The sequence below is a fragment of the Lepisosteus platostomus genome, chromosome 3, assembly GCF_059453375.1.
Source record: "Lepisosteus platostomus isolate fLepPlt1 chromosome 3, fLepPlt1.hap1, whole genome shotgun sequence".
Taxonomy (NCBI): domain Eukaryota; kingdom Metazoa; phylum Chordata; class Actinopteri; order Semionotiformes; family Lepisosteidae; genus Lepisosteus; species Lepisosteus platostomus.
Window position 1 is genome coordinate 2,704,577 of NC_142613.1, and position 22,322 is coordinate 2,726,898.

The 22,322-nt window shown below is 45.8% G+C and overlaps 1 protein-coding gene and 1 long non-coding RNA gene across 2 annotated transcripts; one reads left to right on the plus strand and one right to left on the minus strand.

Annotated features, from left to right (window-relative positions):
* Positions 1-386: 386 nt before the first annotated feature.
* LOC148674078 (uncharacterized) lies at positions 387-1,734 on the plus strand. Its single transcript, XR_015934143.1, has 2 exons — positions 387-692; positions 822-1,734. It is a non-coding gene; the product is annotated as an uncharacterized LOC148674078 (long non-coding RNA).
* A 5,456-nt stretch (positions 1,735-7,190) lies between these two features.
* On the minus strand, positions 7,191-12,435 carry LOC148674079 (uncharacterized). The gene is made up of 2 exons (XM_088627184.1): positions 12,328-12,435; positions 7,191-10,975 (listed from the first exon to the last, which is right to left on the minus strand). Exons 1-2 carry the CDS (start codon positions 12,425-12,427, stop codon positions 7,191-7,193), a joined length of 3,885 nt encoding a protein of 1,294 aa, XP_088483310.1. The 5' UTR covers positions 12,428-12,435.
* Positions 12,436-22,322: the final 9,887 nt, after the last annotated feature.

Genomic DNA, 22,322 nt, shown 5'->3' on the forward strand with positions numbered 1-22,322 from the left:
CTCTAATTCATTCAGGGAGACAAAGCAACACTCCCGAGAGATACTGTAATTAAAATGCAAACTTTACTCTGGAGACGAACTCCCACTAGCAAGACCCAAACAGAAACACAATCTTCCGCACTGTGAGGGGTCGTCACTTCTTCGCTGGAGAATCTCCTGTGCTGCTTTCCACATTTTCAGAGTTTGTTTCCAACATGCCTCCCATTACAATGCTAGAAGCACCCAACGGATGTTCCCGAAATCCCAGTGTAACACAGCCTGTTCATTGACCTCACAGCACACAGTAGGGCACTTCTTATCCCTGCCTGTGCATTTACCCCTGAACCCCACTGGCCAGGCAGAATGAAACTGGGAGTGGGGGGGGGTGCTGGCCAAGAGAGGGAGGGGTAAGCCTGGGTATGGAGGGTGACTGATATCCGGATAGCGCAGAGTCCGAGGTCGGGGAGAAGACGGAGCCCGACAGAGCCGAGTCCGGGCTGGTGAACCGGCCCCCGCCCATCCTCAGGGCGTGGCCATTGCAGCCCTCCAACCAGGGGAAGGAGGTGGGGCTGGAGGGGCTACAAGCCACGCCCCCCGCCCCCATTGGTATGGCAACCACCATTGACCAGGCAGGTGGCCCCTCTGCTGCTGTTCTGCACCACTGCGGAGAGGGAAGGGGAAAGAGGGATGGAGCAAGAGAGCATGACGGAGAGGTGAGAGACATACAGGGAGAGAAGAGGCAAGGGAGACACAGAGTCATTTACACATTCAGTAAGTGGACAGTGTCCAGTAACACATTAACACTGCCCTGAAGCTGACCTCCCTGTCCCTCTCTCTCTCAGGTCTTGTGATGGAGTGGAAGAGGCTGCCCTGTTGGGGCTGTTCTGGAGACTCCAGCAGGCAGCAGACGGGCCTGAAGACGGCGCGTCACTCCGGGGCCGAGGGGGGGTGGGGGTTGGGGACGGACTGGCAGACCAAGGACACAGCTGGCCTCCCTCTCTCCTTCCGGCCCCTCGCCTCTCCAGCGCTCTCCTCCCTCCATCTGACTCTCAAGGGCCTTGCAGACCTGGTCCGTCTCTCTCCCTCTGTCCCCTGGCCCCCGCGAGAGGGAGTGCGTCTCTCCGTCTTAATCCAGTGCACCCCCTCTCTCCGTGTGCTGTGGGGAGGGGAGTCTGAACTTCGCCCTCCTGTCTCCCGTGATGAAAGGGTCTGGAGGGGTTTTTTTGTGAACAGGCAGCAGAAACCCGCCGCTCATCGCAGCTGGCTCCTCGCGCACTCAGAATCTGCTCTTTTTGTTTCATGGACACACATTTGGAAGCAAGACCCCACATGCCATGTTTCTGTTTCTATTGTATCTGCTTCTGGTGTGTGTGTTCTGGACGGAGAAGAAGGAGAAGGGACTGTAGGCGACACGGGTGGTTGGAAAAGGTCGACAGGCTTGGTTTCTTGGTGCTACTTATTCCCCGACAGGTATATTTCTCTTTCTGTCCCTGTCCTCCTCACTCTCCTCCTAACTCCCTCCTCCAAAGCCCAGACTTTCTCACTGTCCCCTGCTCCTTGATTTGATTATTTCCAGCTCTGGGTTCTGATAATGATGGTTATTATTATATTATTGTTATATTATTATTATTGGTATTGTTATTATTACAGACACACAGTTCTCGTGGGTTTGTGTTCAATCTTTTCATTTCAAAGTTGCCTTTTTGGTTTCTTTTCCTCTTGATAGAAATAAAGGTTCAGGAATTGTTTTAGGAACTTTCAGCTGTGTGTTGGTGTCCGTGTTGGGGGCAGTGTGTGTGTTTGAAGGGGGGATGATTGGGTGTGTGTGTGTGTGAGGGGAGAACAGTCTGGTATACTGATAAGAGTGACCCCGGGTGAGATTTGTATGTGTCCTTGATTTCACAGCCGACAGGAATTCAAGTTGCTGTTGAGTGACATGTGCTGGAAGTTCCAGCGACGGCCGCACGGTGGCAGCATCGTTGCGCAATCACGCTGTCTGCAGCTGAACATTAAACTCGTAAAGGCGGACCCTTCTGCACGCATTCAATAGAGCTGTCTCCTGCCCCCGCGCTGAGGTGCCCCCTCGCCTCACCCTGACCCCGAGTTCCTCCAGGCACGTCAGCCCTGGAGCCTGGAGACCTGTTACTGCACCTCGGAGGTCTCCAGGCATGTGGGACACAGCCCGTTGAGCTAAAGAGAGATCTCTCTACAGCCCACTGGCTGTAGTCCTGCTATCACAGGGAAGGGCAGAGCGGTAAGCCGGTTCTTACACACCACTGACGGCCATAAGCGTTGCAATATAAACTTGTATCTAAAAAAAAAATAGGGGCTGAATTGAGTTCATCGGCTCTTTTCCTTTGCGCTGGTGGTTTTCAGCCCAGGGCAGTACTGGTAGCAGTATATGTAGCCACTAGAGGGCGCCGGTCTACTTCTTTCGGGAGGCTGCTAATCGTGTCGTGTTGCAAGAAACAGGCGGCAGTTTCGCCGTTTAATCAGCGCTCATATGGTGCAAGTAGCTCTACCAGCCGGCAGCTCCCGGCTACCTGGATGGGAGACTCCTGGGAAACTCAGGCTGCTGCTGGAAGAGGTGTTAGTGGGGCCAGCAGGGGGCGCTCACCCTGCGGTCTGTGTGGGTCCTAATGCCCCAGTATAGTGACGGGGGACACTAAAACTGAGGTTCTGACTCTCTGTGGTCATTAATAATAATAATAATTAAAAATTAAAAATCCCAGGGCGTTTCTCGAAAAGAGTAGGGGTGTTACCCCAAAGTCCTGGCGGGGTTACCTGCGTTCAAGGCCGCCGGACACGCTCTCCTGATTACCGGTTCGGTTCTCCTGCGCCGTTGTGTGTCGGGGGGGGGGGGCAGAGTGACTTCTCTCCCCCCGCGAAAAAACAAGGCGCTATATCCCGGGAACCAGAGCAGCACAGCGGTCACTACACATCGGCACGAACCGCCCAAGCGCAGCGCCAACTCGTCGTCTGTGCCGTCCGCGGGGAGGCCAACCTCTTCAAACTGCCCTGAGGCGAGAGAGAAGGGACAGGTCACCCCTGTTATTACGTCATTACGGGTGGAAATGAGCGGGAACGCAGCGCCCCGCGAGTGGAGGCAGACGCGCCTCGCCGCAAGCTCGAGGGTTTTCAAAACTGCCTGTGAGTGATTGGCACCAGCACGCAGCCAATCACCTGTCTCGGCGGGTGCCTGGGGCCTCGCCTACACTGGAGAGAAGCGACGATGATTGGCCCGCAGGTTTGCCGCTCTAGCGTTGGCTCCGCCTCCCGTTGCTCGAGATTCCCGTTTGCGCGTGAGCTGTGTAACGTCTCTGGCCGGTTGTTGTGCTGAGGTCGGGCGTCACAGGTTAGTCAAAATAACTTCTAATATTTGACATAAATTGTGGATATAGTCACCTGTCATGTGTTAAATACTCATTGTAACATGTCTACCGTTTTGTTCGAAGGTTGTTTTAACTATACAAAGGACAAGTTAGCCATTTGGGTCAATAATCTTGCTTTGAGGTAAACTTCTAGAAACAGCTTGTGCGAGTTTAGGGGTGTGTGACAGACAGTACAGGGGGACCCTGTTAATAAAGGCAGGAAAGGCTCCTGCAGGGATCCCAGACGGCCACAGGGCGGAGATCATCTTCAGAGTTTAAAAGATGTAAACTGGACAGCGATAACCCTGTTTCTCCAGTGTGTTTTATGGCGCTTAGCCGGGGGAAGTCAGGATTTGACCAGTCAGTCACATGCTGTGCTTTGGTCTAATTGAGGTGCTCATGTCCCTATTTCAGTGTCTCTTCGTATGAAGCTTATTTAAAAACACAGAGATTATTTCTACAAGCAAGACTAAAATGTGTCCATGTGGTTCGGTTGATGGATCTGCAGTGTTGTCAGCCTGTCTCTCTGGTAATTTGTAAAGACTTGGTATGAAACAGGTCTCAGTTTAGTACAGGTGTTTCCTTTCTACTTGTGAGGAATCCCTATTGGAAAAATGGATATTTCTGACAGAAGAGTTGACAGTTGTTCCAAGTGGGAGGTTTTCTTACCGTACCTCCGCTTTCAGCAACAGCTCAGTCTTTAGTGGAGCCCAGCCCCGCAGACACAGGGCTCTCGACTGGACCACAGCCTGGACAGGACGCCAGCCCATCGCAGGGCAGTGACACTCTCCAGCAGACTCTACCTAGAGAGCTGTGAGTGCACTGCTCATGAGGTTAGACCAGACTGGGGGGCAGTAAAAGACACCCACTCTACTAGCAAATAAAGGTGTTCGTGCTTATACTGACAGACCTGTGTGGGGTACTATTGGTGTTCTTTGAAAGCAAAGTTTGCAGTCAGGTAGTGTCTTATGCCGGCGTTACACTACACGACTGTTCCTAGGATTTCCAGTCGTGGCCTTCCTTTACATGATCGTAAGAAAACCACAGAGAGTTGTAGAGAGTCGCATTGCGCGCCCGTTACCGTCAGTTGTGTAGTGTGACATCCCCAGGGACTCAGTCATATTGCTCTTAATAGCCCCTACAACTCTCTGCGACTGGCTACGACAAACTCAGACAGGTTTGATTTTCTCGTAGCCAGTCGCCAGTCGCAGGGGTGGGCTCTTGTGTCTGCGACAGTCACAGCCAATGAGCGCGCAAGTGGAAGTACAGTGCGGCTGCAAGGAAAGAGGGAAAGCGAGTGTGTTGGACTGGGCAAATGGAGGAGAGGCTCGTCGAACTGTGGAGCCAGCACGGATGTCTGTTCGGCGTTTCGTGTTTGTGTACTTTCGTGCGCTGCTCCTCCTCTTGCTCCACGTTGATTGGCTGACAAAATGAGGAGACCTTGTGGTAGCTTCGCGGTGCGATACGAGATGTGGAACCGGGATGAAAAGTCGTGAGGGAATCGTGTGATTAGTCACCCCTGCGATTCCTAGTCGTATGATTTGACACCCTCTGGGACAGAAAAGGCAGCCAGACTCCGCAGCTGCAGTCGTTAATTTTGACATGCTCTCCAACTAGAGGTCGTGTCGAGTCCTGTAGCCCGACGCCGGCTTAAGGGACGACAGTATTGTGTCACTGAGCATTCTGGAGACAGTGGGCCAGCAGAGAGGGGGTGCAGTGACTCTCCTGCACAGTGAGGGGTGCTGGGGGAGCCTTTCCCTAAATAGAATCATAGGAACCTGAGAGACTCTTTAAAGGTGGTTCGGGAGACAGACTGGATGAGAAGTATAAAAGATTGCATTACTCCAGTTTCACTGAGACTGGATTTATTTAAAACCACTGAGCACAAAGAAGGTTACTTGTGCTGTTCTTCGTGAAAGGTTACATCTCTTTAAAGACAGTACAAGAAACATGAAATCAGGCTAATGAATGAAAATTGTCTATGAAATCAATACAGAAAAAGGATCACAGAGAACACAATATGCATCAATGTTTTATAGAAAACAGGAAAATAAAAGAAAACACATTTCAGAAATGCTCTTTAACTCCGTTGTCAGATAATCAGTGTAACAATTCAATAGTATCCCAGTAAAATTATTTTACATCTGTCAAGCATTTGAACAAAATGAGTTTCTTGTGGTGTATTCACTAACATGTACTTGCATGGTGCCAAAACTTATATGGAACAATAACTTTCATTTGCTGCTTTTCAGTTTAATAATATCTTTATCAGAATGTTAGAAAGGGGACATGTATATGGTAACATCAGTCAGTCCTGTATTTCTCACTTAATATGCACTTAATTCTAATTTCTATAGTATGCTTTCAACCTATCTTATTTTTTACTTTTTGTAATGTAAGAAAACCAGCTCAGGGACGCCAAATATGTAATCATAGTGGCTCTCTGAAGGCACCAGTTCTGTAGGGTCTGGGCATTTACTGAAACAATTATTAATTGTAGCAGTAAATCACAAAGTTGATTCTTTTGATGGCTTTAGAATCCAACCATGCGACATAACTCAAACAACGCACACACACAGGTACTAATACAAGAGGATACATTTATTAATACATAAAATATGCATGTAAACCTAACAGATCTTATCGAGAGGGTTATCAGAATACAAAAGATATATATTCACGAAGTTACGAAGTGTTACACATATCAAGAGGACATACGTTCAGTATATCATTCATTAAGACCGTTTCATAAATGAACTTGGTTATAACTTCTACATTAGATACTCAAAACAAGTACATAACTCTTAGGAATTAAATTGATATCAACTGGTTGCGATAACAATTGAATTCTCGAGCAGTAATGCATTGAAGTTGAATACTCATCCAATTTCTGGGGATTCAGATCTCCTGCGGGCACAAAGAAACAGTTGCAGGCTGTTGCTGTCCAATCCGCGCTCTCTGGCTAGGTGCCAGGCTGTGCTGTGCGGCTTGTGACAGTGCGCTGCTGATGCTCACTGTTGGCTTAAACTAGCAAAGTTTGTGCACAGGAGAAAAGATGACTGTGGGTCCCAGCAAGTCAGGAAGAGGACCGGTTCGTTCCTGATGAAGAGCTAGTTCTGAATAGTGATTCAGCTGTTCACAGTTCCGACCTGTTCACGAGGCCTGCTGCTGGTTACTCTCTGGCAACCTCCACTCTAGACTCTTAGAACAAAGGAAAGTTCTGGCACTAGGACACGGTCCGTGGTTGTCCGGGCTGAGTCTCAGGATGGTCAGGAGGCGCGCTGCGAGAATGTCCTGCCCTTGGGAGCCTTCTGCTCTTGGGCCGTCCTGCCCTGGAATTCTCCTTTGAATTCCCTTTAGAACAGTCCACAGAATCCTCCTGAATCCCTTCTGAATCTTACTGAATCTCCCTGAATCTCTCTGAATCTCTCAGGCTCTCTGTGTTGCCTGTTTTTACCTGGAGGAACTTCAGCTCGTTGATTGGCTGAAAGTTCCATGGGCATCAGAGTCCCACGTGGGTTACTCGGCCCTACCAGTCCCTGATTGGTTGATCAAGGTGAGATATGAGTCACTTACTCCTGACACTTAGTAATGCAGTCCAGATGTCCAACTGGCACTCCCTAGACAGATAGGCGCCAATGGATGACCATTGATCATGATAGCCAGGCTTAGCTAAGTGCATCCCCCTTTGGGAGCTTGTTTCTTATCAAAAGAAAACATCTTAAATCAGCCTGCATGAATAGTTTCTCTGTGGCTGCACCACAGAGATGAACAGAGAAATGGGGCCTCATTTGGGAAAGCCCAGAACACTTAATTCTTTCTTATTATTAAGCCTCGCCGTTACAGTAACATCCCTGAGGCACCGTCCTTTACCCACTCTTTCAAAGTCTTCTCTTCCTGTGGAAGCAGAATCTCTCCACTGGCCACCTTCTGCACTATCACAGCTCCTTCTCTGACTTGCTGTAGTTCTCTGATGCGATCCAGGTATCCAGGCTTGGCTTCGTGCTCCTCAGCCTGTATCATCAGGTCAATGTAATCTGGGGTCCTGAGAGGGTCGGGCCGCAGAGCGATCTCTTTCAGACGCTTCAGAGTGCGACTCAATTTGTCAATTAATTGTAAGACCTCTTTCTGTACCTCTCTGTATGTCTTCTGAAGCTGTTTGACAACTTCCTCTGCACTCATCTTTTTCCCCTGTGCGTCCTCAAACTGCCTTTTCAGATCCTCATATGTTCTTTTCTCTTTTCTGGTTCTGTATTCCCATCTGTACTTCTGATTAAAATGTACACTCCAGACACATTTCTTTTCACAAATCCTGCAGTTTCCTTCATTATCCATTGCCCAACAACCTTTCTTATCATTATCATCAGGAATTTGACAGGGATAGTGACAGGTGATATGACACGCTTGGCAGTTGGTGATGTAGTTTCCAGTCTCAGAGATATCTTCCTTTACTGCCTCTGTGACCCCTACTTCATACTCAAAGTTCTTGTTTTTCTCTATACAGTGTTTGTGACGTTCCAGTGCTTCTTGTGTCTGTTCCAATTCATTGAGTGTCGTCAGTCCGACTTTGATCTTGGGCTGCAGCCCCTCCACTGTCACCTCCAGTCGATTGCGCTCCTCCAGGACCTCCTTTGTCAGCTGCAGACTTCGGGTTTGCATGGTGTTCAAATAGCTAAAGAATGTATCCATGTTTTCTGAACCCATCTGCCATAACATTTTGTCAAACATACTCTGATGTGAACTTCCTGTTGATCCCTCATTAGAAGCAAACAAGACTGAGTTGTTGAATTTGAAATAGTGAGGGGTGTCATTTTTCAGTTTGGCACAAGAGACATCAGCAGCTTTGATGGCCTCTAAAACAGGTGGAGGCTGCCCGTCAGCAAAGGTGACCAGAACTACAATATTGTCTGCAATGTCTTTTCCAAATATCGAGAGAATTGAGTCAAAGATGTACTTCTGTGTGTGTGTGAGACGTGCTAAAGCAGACTGGACCACAAAACACACTGCGTCAAGACTAATGATACCATTCTTATCAGAAAAGAAGTCTCTGATCTTCTGGGTGATGATTTTGTCCTGTCCGATTCCTCTGGTGTCCCCAAACCCTGGAGTGTCCACAATAGTGAGAGAGTAGCTAACCCTGAACCCTTCACTGTGGTGGATCTGATAGGCTGTGATCTCAGAGGTCTGACTCTCAGCCTGTGTCTTGTTGGTCTCTTCATGTATCAGTTTGAACCTGCTCTCATCCTCCCACTCCACTCCCAGGATGTAGTTGATCATCCCGTTGATGAGGGTGGTCTTCCCTGAGCCCGTCGCTCCCAGGAGCATGATTGTTCTGTTAGTCGTCTTCACTGCTGGTTTTCCAAAGCTGAGTTTGGGACAGGTACTGTGTTTATCTTTAGACAGATTAAGCCTGTAAATCAAAGGTTTGCCCTTGTTTATTAAAGTGCACCTCTTGGGGTCGCCTGTAATTCGCTTTACAGGTGTTTCTGCTGTTGTGATCACCACTTCATCACTCGGTGCGCTGGTCCCATGATCCCCACAGTCACACCGGACTCTGATTCTGTAGGATGTTTCCTTTGTCAAGCCTTCAATAGAAAATGAATTCTGTTCTTTGTTAGTTTTCTTCTTCAGCCACTGATCAGATGTTTCCTTACTGCCTTGTACTCCTTCCTCTCTGTATTCAATGATGTATCCTAGTATGCTGACCCCCTCTCCATCAGCAGATGGATTTTCCCAGGTTATTTTGATGGAAGTTGGAGACGCCTGGAGAGCTGAGGGTTTTCCAGGGGTACATAAGTTTATCACAGTGTTGAACGTTTTGATGTCACTGCTCACGGGGTATCCCAGCTTGCCCTCTGCTGTGGATCTGAGCTCATACTCCGTGTGAGGCTGCAGCCCTGACACAGTGACAGTGTCCTGAGTGTCTTTGACAGTGACAGATTCCCACTCTTCCTGCTGCTTGGGTTTATATCCCACCCTGTGCTCCAGTGTGGCAGAGCTGTGGGGGGACATCTGTTCTGTCACAGTGTTATGTGTCACTGTGTGAACCTCAGGGTTGCCAGACTTTGATGGGGGCTCAAAATACACACCTTCATTATCCCCACCCTCATACAGGAAGATACACGCTCCGGGACGCTGGTCATCTTGTTTAGCATCAACAAAGAATTTAGTTTCCTTCTGGGCCTTGTTAATTTTCACTAACTCAAGGAAAACCTTCAGACACAATTTAATCTTCTGATTAGTCTCTTGGCCTAACCAGCATCCTTTGTGCTCCATACTAGAACCACTACTTTCTTCTTTGCCCCTTCTGAAATTAAGGAAGTCAAAGATTAGTTTCAGAAAACTGATAATTCCATGAAATAAAACTATCCATGACCATCCTGTGCTAGTCTGTTGTGTGTCAGTGTCTGTGTTCCTGCTCTCTGGGTGTCTGAGGTAGCTGGTCAGCTCTGACAGATACGGCTCAGGCTGGCTGAGTGAGGTGAAGCTGAAACAAACCACATTCTCAGTGTCTGGATCAAACAGCACCCGGTCCAGTTCCTCTTGTGTGGACAGCACATTTATACCACTGTCTTTCAGTTTAGTAAGATATCCATTGACTGCCTTCATTTCTCTTTCTTTATTCTGCAGCCACAGTTGAAACCTGTCTAATTTGAAAGGCGAGTCTTCATGATGTTTCATCAGCTCTCTGAACTCTTCTTCATCTTTCTCACCTCCCCTAATAGCTGGCAGGACACTGGCTAATCTATCCATGAAATTCAGTTTGTACTGAAGGACCAGTTGTTTCAGATTTTCTATTTTTCCTTTAACGTCAGGAAAGGTTTGGGAAACTGTGTGTTTCTGCAAGTCGTTACATCGCATTTCAATCACATCCAGGTTCTCCACTGCAGTCTGTGCCTGTGTGACAAAATGGTTGCTTATGTGTCTGACCAGCTTAGCAGCCTTGGAGTCCAGGTTGACCAGCGGGTACAGCCAGACCCTGATGGGCACAGCGTGTTCTCCTCCTTCTCCGAGCAGAGTCGGGAGGGCTCTGTAGACCTCAATGGCCTCTTTAAAAGTGGACGGGTTTGTCGCCAGCTGAACATCCCCGTGAAATGTGTAGCTGAACTTTTCTCCAGCGGTCTTTTCCTGTTCTGTCATTTCCAGAGAGGCTTTGCCACTAATTGAGATTCGTTTCAGCTTTTCAATGGTGAGTTTCAGTTTCGCCTCGATCTCCTGCTTGTTCTCTCCCTCAGACACCTCTCTGTCAAACACAAAGTAGGCCTGAGCCCCGTACAGCACACCTGTGACCACATGGGTGGGCATTTCGTCCTCAAACACACTGGGATGGGTCACCTGCCCTCGGCCCAGGTGACTCATGGTCAGCTGCTCTTTCCTGACAGTGGTGTGGTAGTGCAGAGTGACTCTGGCCTGGCTGTGGGATTTCTTCTTGTCATTGAAGTACTTGGCGGCTCCTCCCACTTCCACAAGACCCCCCAGAAGACTGGCCTTCAGTGAGGCGTCCACCTGCAGGGCCGAAGCTTTGTCATCAATGGAGTCTGAGGCAGAGACCCTGAGCTCAGTTTTATTCTGGGAGCGCACACTGGTGTTCTTCTGTAGCTCCTTATGGTCCCACAGCGTGATGGCTGCAATAGAGTCAGGGTTGATTACCTAATGCTCCTGACACACTGGACAATGTCAAAGAGGTTTGCTCAGTACTAAGCTTCATATAGAGAGATACTGATGTAATAAAGAAGTTCATTAATCCTGTGATTCGACAGCTTCTGTGATAGAATTAACTGTCATGAAGCGAGAAGCTTAAAAAGACCTGTGAGGAGAGTTTAGGACATGTCAATGAAATTCAGATAAGATTAAAATTGTGTTCTGTAATCCTATATTATATATTGGCACTAAATTAATAGATTTCATCTGGAATGTTTACCTGGGATCAGTGTGTCAGTCATACAGCAGCCCAGCTGGAACAGTGTGTAGTTGTGTCTGCTGTGCTACAGGTTTACCTGGGATCAGTGTGTCAATCATACAGCAGCCCAGCTGGAACAGTGTGTAGTTGTGTCTGCTGTGCTACAGGTTTACCTGGGATCAGTGTGTCAATCATATAGCAGCCCAGCTGGAACAGTGTGTAGTTGTGTCTGCTGTGCTGTGGGTGTATCTGGGATCAGTGTGTCAGTCATACAGCAGCCCAGCTGGAACAGTGTGTAGTTGTCTGCTGTGCTACAGGTTTACCTGGGATCAGTGTGTCAGTCATACAGCAGCCCAGCTGGAACAGTGTGTAGTTGTGTCTGCTGTGCTGTGGGTGTATCTGGGATCAGTGTGTCAGTCATACAGCAGCCCAGCTGGAACAGTGTGTAGTTGTCTGCTGTGCTACAGGTTTACCTGGGATCAGTGTGTCAGTCATACAGCAGCCCAGCTGGAACAGTGTGTAGTTGTGTCTGCTGTGCTGTGGGTGTATCTGGGATCAGTGTGTCAGTCATACAGCAGCCCAGCTGGAACAGTGTGTAGTTGTCTGCTGTGCTACAGGTTTACCTCGGATCAGTGTGTCAGTCATACAGCAGCCCAGCTGGAACAGTGTGTAGTAGTGTCTGCTGTGCTGTGGGTGTATCTGGGATCAGTGTGTCAGTCATACAGCAGCCCAGCTGGAACAGTGTGTAGTTGTGTCTGCTGTGCTGTGGGTGTATCTGGGATCAGTGTGTCAGTCATACAGCAGCCCAGCTGGAACAGTGTGTAGTTGTGTCTGCTGTGCTGTGGGTGTATCTGGGATCAGTGTGTCAGTCATACAGCAGCCCAGCTGGAACAGTGTGTAGTTGTCTGCTGTGCTACAGGTTTACCTGGGATCAGTGTGTCAGTCATACAGCAGCCCAGCTGGAACAGTGTGTAGTTGTGTCTGCTGTGCTGTGGGAATGTCTGGGATCAGTGTGTCAGTCATACAGCAGCCCAGCTGGAACAGTGTGTAGTTGTGTCTGCTGTGCTGTAGGTTTACCTGGGATCAGTGCGTCTCTGCGGCAGTCATACAGCATCCCCAGCTGGAAGGGTCTGCCCAGAGCTGCCATCTCAATGGGAACAGTTCCTACAGATGACATGGCTGGTGGTGGACTGGATACTGCAGAAAGAAGGTTTAAAGTCAACAGTTATATATGTTTGTATTTTTACATATCTAATTTAGGTTTTACATTAATGGATGGAGCTGTGAATCTGGGGATTCAGGTAGATTACATCCCTGGTCGATGAAGCTTGGCTCAGGGAACTTCGCTTATCTACTACTTGATTTCTGTCACTAATAAGCAATAAAAATTCTTCAATCTTAAAAAATGGCATGGGCGCTAAGGTGTTGAAAAATATATGTATAGAGAAACCTGGTTTGTATCCACCTGGTTACCACCCTGAAGTAGTACTTTGAAATATTACAGGAGTTACCCAGTGGAGACGCACTTTCTTTCCCCTAGACAACACCCAAGCAGCTCTTTTACAAAGTGAAACCCTACCGTCGCTTTTTTATTACAAAGAGATAGTGGGCTGTTGCATGTTTTTAGACCTATTTGTTTCTCTTGTCGTGGCATTACTGCTGTCTATAATATTGTTTGTCCCCACTTTCAGCTGTACTTATCAGTCATTACTCAGTTAAAACTTTCCTCTTCGTATATACAGTACTTTGATCATCCCCTGAAAATCGGATAAAATATCCGTCACAGTTCAGCTTGGTCAGTTCAAATCTGGGATTAAAATATCTCACCTACAGGAATTTTGGTTTCTTTCAGGAGATCTTGGCAAAATGTCCTATATTTGTTAAAACCTGTGACTATTTAGGAGTGATTCTCACAGGTTTGATGTTTAGAGTTCTTAACTTATGATTTTGCCATTCTTTTGACATTAACAAGCAGAGCACAGTTTTTACTTGAATGCATACGACACCTAGTGTTGTAATTTAATGTTAATTAAATTTTCTGTTTACACTTTTGTAAAGAAGTAAGTGATGGGGAAACGCATCCAGTGCTTTGCACATTCTTTTTCCAATAAGGAATGACGGATGTTAGTTTATTAGTTCAAAATTTGGCCAGCAGCCATATCACTCTGCAGCTCATAACTGGCAGCCCACTGAAGATCAGCAGGTGTGAGCCTGGCCAGTACCTGGATGGGAGATTCCTGGGAAAAACTAAGGTTGCTGCTGGAAGAGGTGTTAGTGGGGCCAGCAGGGGGTGCTCACCTTGTGGTCCATGTGGGTCCTAATGCCCCAGAATAGTGACGGGGACACTATACTGTAAACAGGGGCTGTCCTTCGGATGAGATGTAAAACCGAGGTCCTGACTCTCTGTGGTCGTTTCTCGAAAAAAGTAGGGGTGTAACCCCGGCGTCCTGGCCAAATTTCCCACTGGCCCTTAAGAATCATGGCCTCCTAATAATCCCCATCTATGAATTGGCTTCATTAGTCTGCTCTCCTCCCCACTGATTGCTGATGTGTGGTGAGCGTTCTGGCGCACTATGGCTGCCGTCGCATCATCCAGGTGGATGCTGCACATTGGTGGTGGTGGAGGGGATCCCCATTACCTGTAAAGCGCTATTTAAGTGTAAGCTATTTATTATATTATCATACAATTTTAACTTTCTATGCAAGCAATGGTGTCATACCTCATGTTGCCACTAGGGAGACCACTAAGTATTATAAGCATGACCCTCAATCCATGGGTTTTGAATTTTGAGTGAAGAAACTTGCTGTGGATCTTCTACAGTTTTTTAACAACTGCACTAATATCATACTGATACTGTTTTTCTGCTTTCATGTTCTGTTTTGCTGCACTTTCCCCATGTACAGTAAGAGTTGTGCATTCAGCCTGTTTTCCTTGCTGTCTGAGTTGTACACTTGTTTCTTGGCCATCCAGGTCCTCCACTAATAGAACTGTTTCATGTAAATACAAAACCATGCGCCTACAATACAGACACAGAATTGGTGTGACCCCGAGCAGCAGATTAAAAATGAGATTTGTCCCAACCCAAGGTGTGGATCACCCAGGCTTTTATATACCTGTCCAGGATCAATCCTGAGCTGTTTTCTTGCTGGAAGCAAGTTGCTACCACAGTGTGCAGGACCCTCAGCAATGACCTCTGCCCACAGACCTCACAGTTTCCTCTCAGAGACATCAGGACAGTTCAGCCCTCTGTTTCTCAAAGATGGATTCTGGTGCTGGGCGCTGGTGCTGGCTTTCCTTCAAGAACACCCCCTTGTTGAAACGTTGTCTACTAGAGCTGTCAGCTTTCAGAGGAAACGGAAACATCCTCTCCTGAGCTTTCAATTTTGATCTTTGCAAACTGTTATTTTTTAAATTGTGGTTGTTCAGTACGTGTTGTGCCTCTCACTGAACAGGTTTCTAAAAATGGAGAAGCAGTATTGAAACTCTTATCAGACCCCTTTTATTCTTTGTCAGCATGTATAACTCCATTAATGTGTTCTTCATTTTAAAACCTGAAATAGGTATTTATAGGGTACTATATAAAATGCTACAATGTGGCATTATGGCATAAGATTTGTTATGAGAAAAAAGCAATTCCATTCTTTAAAACATTGTGAAAAAAAAGTCTTAAAAGAACTTGTGTGCAAGTGTTATTGGCTCTGGTACCAAGAGAGCATAGTGATTCTTATTACTGTTGTTCAGTCATAATGTTCACAGATGTGTGGTGTAGCTGATCACGTTCAGGGTATTTTAACAAGTGATCCTATTTCTACAAAATCACTATTCGATTAAGCTTTGTCCAGCCATACACTATGGAGCAAGAAACTCAATCTGGCTATGATTAAGAACAAAGACAATAAAGACCTTCAGATAAAGACCTTTCTTTTCACCCAGACTGACAATATCCTTGCACATCAAAAACAGAAAGACAAGAAATCTAGACTGAGACATCTAGTCACAGCACCTGAGTTCCATCGGCCAACCTGCTTGTTCTGTACAGGTCCTGGGGGTGAGACATGAAGGAAGAGCTGCTGTACTCGGCCCTGACAGCAGATCCAAGACTCCCGTGAAGACGTCCTGCTCACGCCATCCCCACTAGACCAGCCCTCGGACACTTCCACTGCTCTCGCTATTGGACACCAGCAAGGTCAGTGCTTCACTTACAAAAATCTGCTTTGTGGAGGAATTTTCTGAGAATTTTTTTGAACCGAGTGAAAATGTGCAAGTACAGTAGCTAATAGTGATGCGCGGGTTGACTCACACCCGCAGGTAGGTGCAGGTTTACCCGTGGGATGGGCCTGTCAAAGAAACATTTTCTATCGTGTCGGGCAGATGCTGGTTCGTTTCTCACAACTGCGGGCGGCCATGGGTAAAAAGAAAAGCCGACCAGCACATCACTAGTAGCTAAACTATTTCAGCCCTCAGACTGGTCCAGTTCCCAAGACTGCAGCACCAGTCAGGTAATCTTGTCCAGAAACATCACTATCGGAGAGCGACTCCACAGATCTCATGCAGGTACAGCCTGCTTGAATCCCAGAAACACACACTTCAGCTTTACAGTAAAAAACACCTACCTGTGAATTTTATATTTATAATAAAGTGTTTTCAGTGATTTAGATGCATGTATTTTATCTGCTAAAAGAGAACATGTCTTTGCCCCAATTATCATTATTACATTATTGAGTCTGTCTCTGCCCTCAAGATCCATTCTGCTTTCCAAGCTATAACTACTACAGCAGCACGAAGTTGCGATTTTTTTTGTTTTGTAATTGTAAATCACAACAATGAAAATTGTGTTATGTTTCTAAATATTTTGAAAAAAGCTCAAAGTTATAAATTCTGACCCACTCATCAATGCCTCACTTATTTGTACACATTATTTTAAACAGACCACAAACGTGTGAGTACTTCTGTATCAGTCATTAGCTAAGGATTGTGATGGAGGTAAAAAAAAAGCTAAATTTATTTTTTCATTCTGGGTATTAGCAACAATTTTAAGACACTGTATTACGTGCTAGGAGTTTTTTTAAAAATACTTCATATAAGAGACCAATAGCCATTACCTGGATATTGTCTTAAAACATCCCTAAGTATAACCTTGTATTTAAAATATTTTGTTTAAAAATGTATTTGCTAATTATTATACACAATATATTGAACAATTTCCAAATGACGTTTTAGTACTCACCCAAAGACAGAGAACGTGGGGACACCTGTAGGTTGAGGATGTGGTTCAGACCGACTCTGCGCTTTCTCACACTTATATACTGACTCGGGAGTCACCCCCCCTGCTGCTGAAGTCATTTCCCAGCAATGACTGCAGTTACAAGAAGTCAGGTACAGAAGAGGTCCAGGGCCCCAGCAGCTGGGATGGTACTATTACCTGCACAGGTAGGTACACCATCAGTACAGTATTAGAAAACCGCTCCCCAGCATTCATGCCAACACTCTGCCCGAAACAAACACCTGAAATTGCCATTAATGAAGGGTGTGGTGTGCAGCTGTTAGCACTGCAGCCTCACAGCGCTGGGGCCCTGGGTTCAATCACTGGGGTCTATCTGTGTGGAGTTTGCATGGTCTCCATGTGTCTGTGTGGGTTTTCTCTGGGTGCTCCTGTTTCCTCCCACAGGCCACAGACATGCTGGTACTGTAGGTTAAACAGCCCTGGTGTGTGAGTGTGTGAGTGTCCTGCAATGGCCTGGCATCCTGCCCGGGGTTGCCCTGCCTTGAGCCCATTGCTTGCTGGAATAGACTCCAGCTCCCCTGGGTCCTTAGTGTTTGTCCAGTGAAAACACCAACATTGATCTGTCCTGTACAGCTCGCAGCAGGACCCACGGCCAGTCTCAGCCAGATTTCCTGTTTCAGTGCTAGTTTGTCCATTTCATCCTTCCAACATGCACAATTCAGCAGGGTTAGAAAATAGCTGCAGAGCACCAGGCTGAGGAAGATACAGCTACAGGCTCCTGGGCTGGAGTCCAGCCTCTGGTGTCTGTCTGTGTGGAGTCTGCATGTTTGGAGGTTATTTGCAGGGAGATCCAGCCCTGCTGAAGACATGCTGGCTGGGCCAGTTTGCTCTGTGCACCAGAGAGGAGCTCTGAGCTCTCAGTCCCACCTTCAGTCTGCAAAGAGGAACAAGGATGAGCTGAGTTCTGCTCGCAGGTGGATGAATCACTCAAGTACGGATCTTGAACTCAGGGGAGGAGAGGAGACTGGCCTTGGGGGAGCAGGTCTGCTGCCCCCCTCACTGCAGCCTGATTCTCACATCAGCACGACCCCAGAACACAGCCCAGCCGAGACATTTACCCAAAACATGGCGTCTTTATTTCAGCTTCACTTCTACTGCGCTTGGTTTCTTTTTTGCAAGGATTTACTTTTCTTTACAGAAAATACAATTAATACGGGCTCTGAAAAACCCATTTTTGTGCTAAAGCAAAACTTTGCTTCCCCCCCTCACACACAAACTGTTCTTCAATGCACTGAAAACAAGCTCTTTATATACGGTATATACAGTACTTTGATCACCTCCTGAAAATCGGATAAAATATCTCATTACTACAGTACCTGAATCATCTAAGCCAGTTTTTTTCTTCATCTTTTAAACTGATTTGCCAGCTATGTCACATTGGATAATCCTACTCTATAAAACAGTAGAAACAGTCTTTCGCCATTTTGTTTGAGGTTGTGTTTCATACAAGGATCGCTTCCAGATAGAGCCTAAGTACAGTCGTGTCCTTCAGCCAGCTGGGGTGTAGGGCCAGTCAGGTCTGTAGCGACACCCTGGAACATGAATAATCGGTGGTGGAATCAGAGCAGCTCTGTGACAGGCGGTCAGCTGAGCCTCCACCTGAGTGGAGCCGGCAGGTAGTCTTCATGGTCATGACACCTGACAGCCAGGTTCCACTGTGTTTACACATTTGCCTCCTTTCAGGGATGTGAGGCAGCCGTGAGGGGCTGGACGTGCTGTGCAGCTGAGCTCTGCTGCTGAGAGGGAGAGAGAGAGAAAGAGACTCCAACCACTGGAGACAGTCGAGCCACTGAGAGAGCGTTGATGCTTTTTCTCCTAGTGAGACTCAGTATAAAAGAGTCCAGCCATGTGACGTTTCCTCACAGCCCAGTTGCAGTGGCGCTTTTTCCTCCAGACTGTGACAAGTGGAGCCTCGTCTGTGTCTTTGGGCAAATTTCCAAAGCCTGAACCCAGAGAAAAGTCCGGATGGATAGTGAGCCTTCACACCCAACAGCAGCCTGTTCTGGAGCAGCAGTTGAGGTGGAGCAGAGTATCAGACTGTGCTTCCCTGGTCCAGTGGAGCTCCTGCTCCTGCTTCTGGGCATCCTGGCTCCTCTGGTCTTCACTCCTTGTCTTCCTGCTCCTCTGGTCTTCACTCCTTGTCTTCCGGCTCCTCTGGTCTTCACTCCTTGTCTTCAGGCTCCTCTGGTCTTCACTCCTTGTCTTCGGCTCTCTCTGGTCTTCACTCCTTGTCTTCCAGCTCCTCTAGTCTTCACTCCTTATCTTCCGGCTCCTCTGGTCTTCACTCCTTATCTTCCTGCTCCTCTGGTCTTCACTCCTTGTCTTCTGGCTCCTCTGGTCCTGATTTCTAAATTCTGGTCTCTTTCTTGCTCTATTTATTAGCCATAGAGAAAGTCTGGTCTGCCAAAGTTCTGCTTAGTCAGTTCAAATCTGGGATTAAAATATCTCACCTACAGGAATTTTGGTTTCCTTCAGGAGATCTTGGCAAAATGTCCTATATTTGTTAAAACCTGTGACTATTCAGGTGTGATTCTCACAGGTTTTAAATTTTAGAGTTCTTAACTCATGTTTTTGCCATTCATTCGACATCAACACGCAGAGCACAGTTTTTACTTGAATGCATACGACACCTAGTGTTGTCATTTAATGTTAATTAAGTTTTCTGTTTACACTTTTGTAAAGAAATTAAGTAAGTTATGGGTAAACACATACAGTGCTTTGTACATTCATTTTCCAATAAGGAATAACGGATGTTAGTTTATTAGTTGAAAATTTTAACTTTCTATGCAAGCAATGTTGAGTGTCATACCTGATATTGCCACTAGGGGGGACCACTGGGTATTATAAGCGGGATCTGTCCAGGATCAATCCTGAGCTGTTTTCTTGCTGGAAGCAAGTTGCTACCACAGTGTGCAGGACCCTCAGCAATGACCTCTTTCCACAGACCTCACAGTTTCCTCTCAGAGACATCAGGACAGTTCAGCCCTCTGTTCTCAAAGATGGATTCTGGTGCTGGGCGCTGGTGCTGGCTTTCCTTCAAGAACACCCCCTTGTTGAAACGTTGTCTACTACAGCTGTCAGCTTTCAGAGGTGACAGAAACAGGCGTAGCCCCCTCCTGAGCTTTCGATCTTTGCAAACTTAAATTTTGTGGTTGTTCAGTACGTGCTGTGCCTCTCACTGAACAGGTTTCTAAAATGTTACTCTGGAGAAGCAGTATTGAAACTCTTATCACACCCCTTTATTCTTTGTCAGCAAGTATAACTCCATTAATGTGTTCTTCATTTTAAAACCTGAAATTTATTAGGGTATTATGTAAAGTGCTATAATGTGGCATTATGGCATAAGATTTGTTAAGAGAAAAAAGCAATTCCATTCTTTAAAACATTTTGAAAAAAAGGTCTTAATGGAACTTGTGTGCAAATGTTATTCGCTCTGGTTCCAAGAGAGCATAGTGATTCTTATTACTGTCGCTCAGTCATAATGTTCACAGATGTGTGGTGTAGCTGATCACGTTCAGGGTATTTTAACAAGTGATCCTATTTCTTATGATTAAGAACAAAGACAATAAGGACCTTCAGATAAAGACCTTTCTTTTCACCCAGACTGACAATATCCTTGCACATCAAAAACAGAAAGACAAGAAATCTAGACTGAGACATCTAGTCACAGCACCTGAGTTCCATCGGCCAACCTGCTTGTTCTGTACAGGTCCTGGGGGTGAGACATGAAGGAAGAGCTGCTGTACTCGGCCCTGACAGCAGATCCAAGACTCCCGTGAAGACGTCCTGCTCACGCCATCCCCACTAGACCAGCCCTCGGACACTTACACTGCTCTCGCTATTGGACACCAGCAAGGTCAGTGCTTCACTTACAAAAATCTGCTTTGTGGAGGAATTTTCTGAGGATTTGTTTTGAACCAAGTGTGAAAGTGTGCACCTATGATACCTAAACTATTTCAGCCCTCAGACTGGTCCAGTTCTCAAGACTGCAGCACCAGTCAGGTAATCTTGTCCAGAAACATCACTATCGGAGAGCGACTCCACAGATCTCATGCAGGTACAGCCTGCTTGAGTCCCAGAAACACACACTTCAGCTTTACAGTAAAAAACACCTACCTGTGAATTTTATATTTATAATAAAGTGTTTTCAGTTAATAAGATGCATTTTATCTGCTAAAAGAGAACATGTCTTTGCCCCAATTATCATTATTACATTATGTGTCTGTCTCTGCCCTCAAGATCCAGTCTGCTTTCCAAACTATAACTACTACAGCAGCATGAAGTTGCGATTTTTTTTTGTTTTATAATTGTAAATCACAACAATGAAAATTGTGTTATGTTTCTAAATATTTTGAAAAAAAAATAGTTATAAATTCTGACCCATTTATCAATGCCTCACTCATTTGTACACATTAAACAGACCACAAACATGTGAGTATTTCTGTATCAATCGTGAGCTAAGGATTGTGAAGGAGGTAAAACAAGAAAAGCTAAGTTTAATTTTTTTCTTTCTGGGTATTAGCAACAATTTTAAGACACTGTATTACGTGCTAGCAGTTTTTTAAAATACTTCATATATGAAACCAATAGTCATTACCTGATTATTGTCTTGAAACATCCCTAAGTATAACCTTTTATTTAAAATATTTTATTTAAAAATGTATGTGCTAATTTACATACAGTATATAGTGAACAATTTCCAAATGACGTTTTAGTACTCATCCAAAGACAGAGAACGTGGGGACACCTGTACAGATGCAGCCATTCAAAGGGCGCGGTACAGACACGTACCAGTGGTAATTGGCTACGGCGTCGCGCATTGTGACGCAAGATGACGCGCGGTACCGCGGAAGTGATTGGTTGACCGACAGGGGCACTCGTTGGTCTGTCGTAGAAAGATTTACAGTAAACGTCTTTACTGTGCCCGTTGTAGTATTGAATATTCATATGGAATTTTACCACTGAAGGGAAATCTTAGTAGCTGAGCATAAAAAGAATAGGAGCATACTGTAACGCGTGTGAAGGCCATAAACGATATTAATTTTGGAACTTAAACATACAGTATATGGCTGGTCTCGGTACTTTAAAGAAAACATACACACCAGTATTCCATTTCTCCCTAAACATTTTAAGCATCGAAGTCTTTAACTAAAGAGATACCGGAGTCAACAAGTATACTTTTAGAATTTGATTAAAAGGGAATATGATATGGAATCGCGTATATAAAGAAATTAATAACGATATAATTATATTCATGTACCGCAACACAAGAATAGTACACGCTGTACATTGTCTGTCGATAATGTTTCTGTAGGGCTTTTTCAGCACACTACACGTGACCTTGCTGGTGGCGCTGTGGGTTAGGTTCCTGACTCCCATGTCACACGGTCTGTGATCGAATCCCATTGGAACTATGACTTTTTTTTAACAAACATTTCTTTGAAAAAATGAAACGTTTCCCTTGGTCAGAGATTAAATAAAACCTCACTCGCACCAAACAAATTTATATTTCTAAATATCACAACATGATCGAATTTAAGTCTTTTTAATAACAATGAATAGTCACCTATGCGTTACAAAATAAACATTTATATTGATTTGAATCCCGTTTTGATTTAAATCGTAAACGCGTGTTTAAATATATGTGTTTAAAGGCGATATATAAAAGCGCTGATTCTTATGGAATGTGTTCCGCCGGGGATTCAAAAAAAATATTTTTTTTAATCGCGTATCTAAGGAAAATAGCAGTATAACTTTGTTCATGCATATCATTATATCTCATTTTGT